This window comes from Chrysemys picta, unplaced genomic scaffold (assembly GCF_011386835.1).
Source record: "Chrysemys picta bellii isolate R12L10 unplaced genomic scaffold, ASM1138683v2 scaf1911, whole genome shotgun sequence".
Taxonomy (NCBI): domain Eukaryota; kingdom Metazoa; phylum Chordata; order Testudines; family Emydidae; genus Chrysemys; species Chrysemys picta.
Genome location: NW_027054616.1, coordinates 7,733 through 11,000, shown reverse-complemented (window position 1 = coordinate 11,000; position 3,268 = coordinate 7,733). Strand labels below are relative to the sequence as shown.

The window sequence follows — 3,268 nt, the reverse complement described above, 5'->3', positions numbered from 1 at the left end:
CTGGGGCTGACGGATCGTCAGGAGCTGCAGATACCCCTCTTCGCGGCGTTCCTGGTGATCTATGTTCTTACGCTGGTTGGGAATCTTGGGATGATTGTGTTGATCAGGGTTGATCCCCGACTCCATTCCCCCATGTACTTCTTCCTCAGTAACCTGTCTGTGGTTGACCTCTGCTACTCCTCAGTCTTCGCTCCAAGGATGCTGGTGAATTTCTTAGTGGGGAGTAAAAGCATTTTTTACTCTGCCTGCATTGCCCAACACTTCTCTTTTGTCGTGTTTGTGACCACAGAAGGGTTCCTGCTGGCCGTGATGGCATACGACCGCTATGTAGCCATTTGTAACGCTCTGCTCTACACCGCTGTTATGTCTAAGAGAGTCTGTATTCATCTAGTGGCCAGCTCATATGTAGGGGGGCTCGTGAACTCACTGACCCACACATGTGGCTTGCTGAGGTTGTCGTTCTGTGGGCCCAACATCATCAATCCTTACTTTTGTGACACTAACCCATTGCTGAAGCTTGCCTGCTCTGATAACCACATCAATGAGATTTTGCTTGTAACGTTCTCTGGAGTTATTGCCATGTCCACCCTCCTGTTTGTCATAATCTCTTATCTGTACATCCTCTTCTCTATCCTGAGGATCCGCTCCGCCAAGGGCAGGCGCAAAGCCTTCTCCACCTGTGCCTCTCATCTGACAGCTGTCACCATGTTCTATGGACCTGTGAGCTTAAGCCACATACAACCCAGTTCCAGCTACTCACTGGAACAGGAGAAAATCTCTGCTGTGTTTTATACCCTGGTGGTCCCCATGTTGAACCCCTTGATCTACAGCCTGAGGAACAAGGAGGTTAAGGATGCTCTTAAGAGGGTGATAGACTGGAAAAACATTCCCAGCTAATTTGTCACCATGACAATTCCAGTCAATTGAGAAGAACAATTGGAAGAAGGGTAGGAGTATGCTCTATGTGTTACTGCCTTGATTTGTGTATCACAAATGTTTTACAAGAATTAAATGAAACTCAAAGAACTGTTGTAGCATGTGGAAATTATGTTTTACAATTGCTTGAGAGGAACAATGTTACCTAAGGTCCTGTCATTATGTGGCCATGGGGGGAGGGGGAGGGGGAGGAGACACACTGTTTAGACAGTGAATCCTAGAAATTTTCTAGGGACCTAAAAGTTAGGCAGTATAACACTGAGCATTCCAACACCTAAATCCCTTGGTGAATCTGGCCTTACACATTTTCTTTATTGGTTTAAGTTAGAGCTCATTAGAAAAGGAAATTTCCATTCCATGGTTAAATCCAAATTTTGAAATTTGATTTCATTCCAAATAAGAATGAAATGTTGATGTTTCAAACTTTACCCAGGAACGGTAATTCCGAACAAGAATTTCAATTCATAAACATTGAAAAGATATTTTTGATAATATTGATTTTTTTCAGTAATTTTAAAATAATAATGTAATGTAATATATTTAATATAATATAGACTATTAAAGTTTTAATATAATATAAAAGTAAATATGAAATAAAACAATACGATAAACTCAAAATGAAACATTTTTACCTTATCAGAGCAAAACATTTCTACATTATAAAAACAAAATGAGAAAGTAAAACATATTTTGGTTAGCCATGTTCCCATCCAAAATTCAATCAAAATCAATGCATTCCTGCAAAATGTTATTTTTTTGTCAAATTTGCATTTTCTGACAGAATTGCTCCATCCATTGTTTTGACCATCGCTAGTTTTCATGTTTCTAAAGATTGTTTTTCAGGATGTATATCAACGGGGAAGGAGTTAGACTGATGGCTTTTGAAAGTGCATCTGCTACGCCATGCACCAGAACACGCACTGGCTGTGACAATGGGAGGTTTCTCTAAAACACTGCTCCCCTCTTTCAGCAGTCTGCGAGTGTGACTAGTCCCACATCTAGAGGATATAAATCTAGGAACTAAACGGAGGGGAGTGGGAGTTGCTGATTCAGCTGTGGATAAAGAATGATGGGTCAGATGCTTAGGTAGCATGAATGGGAATCGACTTCCATGGATCTACATTGACCGACACCAGCTGAGGATCCAGTGTTCTTAGAATATCTACCTCCAGAATAGTCCATCACCTGCACCGCATCACTGTACAAAATTAATGAAACAATCCACATCCTTGATCTCCCCCAGACACATGTGGCAAATATGCCGACTGGACACATTTCTTTACAATCAAAATAAATTTTCAAAAAAATAGAAATAAAAGTTTTAATACTCTGAGACGCCCTTTATTTTGCAATATGTTATTCTTACCTAAGTAATCGCTTCCCTTTCTCAGAATGCGAGCGGCATGGGCATCATTTCCCTTGTCACTGTGCTTATTCTGCAACAGAAAAAAACAATATAAATGTGCTGTTCAGATAATCAGGACTCTGATTTCAGTGAGTCTGATCTCCACATGAATTAGCTCTAAATGACAATTGTATCCACATGTCAGAACCAAAGGAGAAAATTTATACCATCTCCTTTGGAGTTTAAAAGACAAACCTACAAGAGGGAGATGTCTGATGTTCTTGATCCCAAAGGGGATTGTTTTTGGAGGTCGGAGGGGTTGTTTATATTTGTTTTGGTGGCATATTGGGACAGAATCCTTGGAGTGCTGCCAAGTCTGAACATGAGACCAGGCACAGGTGGGATTATTAGAACATCTTTCATGTCCTCTGGGAATAACCACGCATAATTGTGTTGCCTACAAAACCTGTGCAAACTCCCTGGTGATTCTTTTTTTCAAAGTGAACCAGCTATTTTTCTCAGGCAGGAACCTGAACAATCCCTCCAGTGGCTTGCACACTAGCCTGATACTCAGGAGACACGGTCATTTCCTTCCTCCATCACAGTCTTCCTGTGTGACGTAGGGCAAACCACTTAGTCTCTCTGTTCCTGCAGACTGGGGATATTAACGCTTCCCTACCTCACAAGAATGTTGTGAGGATAAATATATTAAAGCTTCTGAGATACTCTGGTGATGGGGCCATATAAATAGAGCTTAGCCAATAACTGATTTTTCTTGCACACCTTGCAGGCTTCCCGTTCTCAACTTGAGAGAGACAAGGTGGGTGAGGTAATAGCTTTTATTGGACCAACTTCTGTTGGTGAGAGAGAGAGCCCAGCTTTTGAGCATACACAGAGCTCTTCCTCAGGCCCTGGAAGGAACCAAACCCCTTTCCCACCACCCCCGGGAGGCAATGTAAATATTTATATTAAAAAAACACAACAACA

The 3,268-nt window shown here is 41.5% G+C and overlaps 1 protein-coding gene across 1 annotated transcript; it reads left to right on the top strand.

Moving 5' to 3' along the window:
• The first annotated feature begins 132 nt into the window (after positions 1-132).
• Positions 133-1,012, top strand: LOC135980128 (olfactory receptor-like protein COR8). The gene has a single exon (XM_065580186.1). It carries the CDS (start codon positions 133-135, stop codon positions 895-897), a length of 765 nt encoding a protein of 254 aa, XP_065436258.1. The 3' UTR covers positions 898-1,012.
• Positions 1,013-3,268: the final 2,256 nt, after the last annotated feature.

Coding starts and splice junctions, on each gene's coding strand:
- LOC135980128 (XM_065580186.1), top strand. CDS start 133: ATGTACTTCTTCCTCAGTAACCTGTCTGTGGTTGACCTCTGCTACTCC.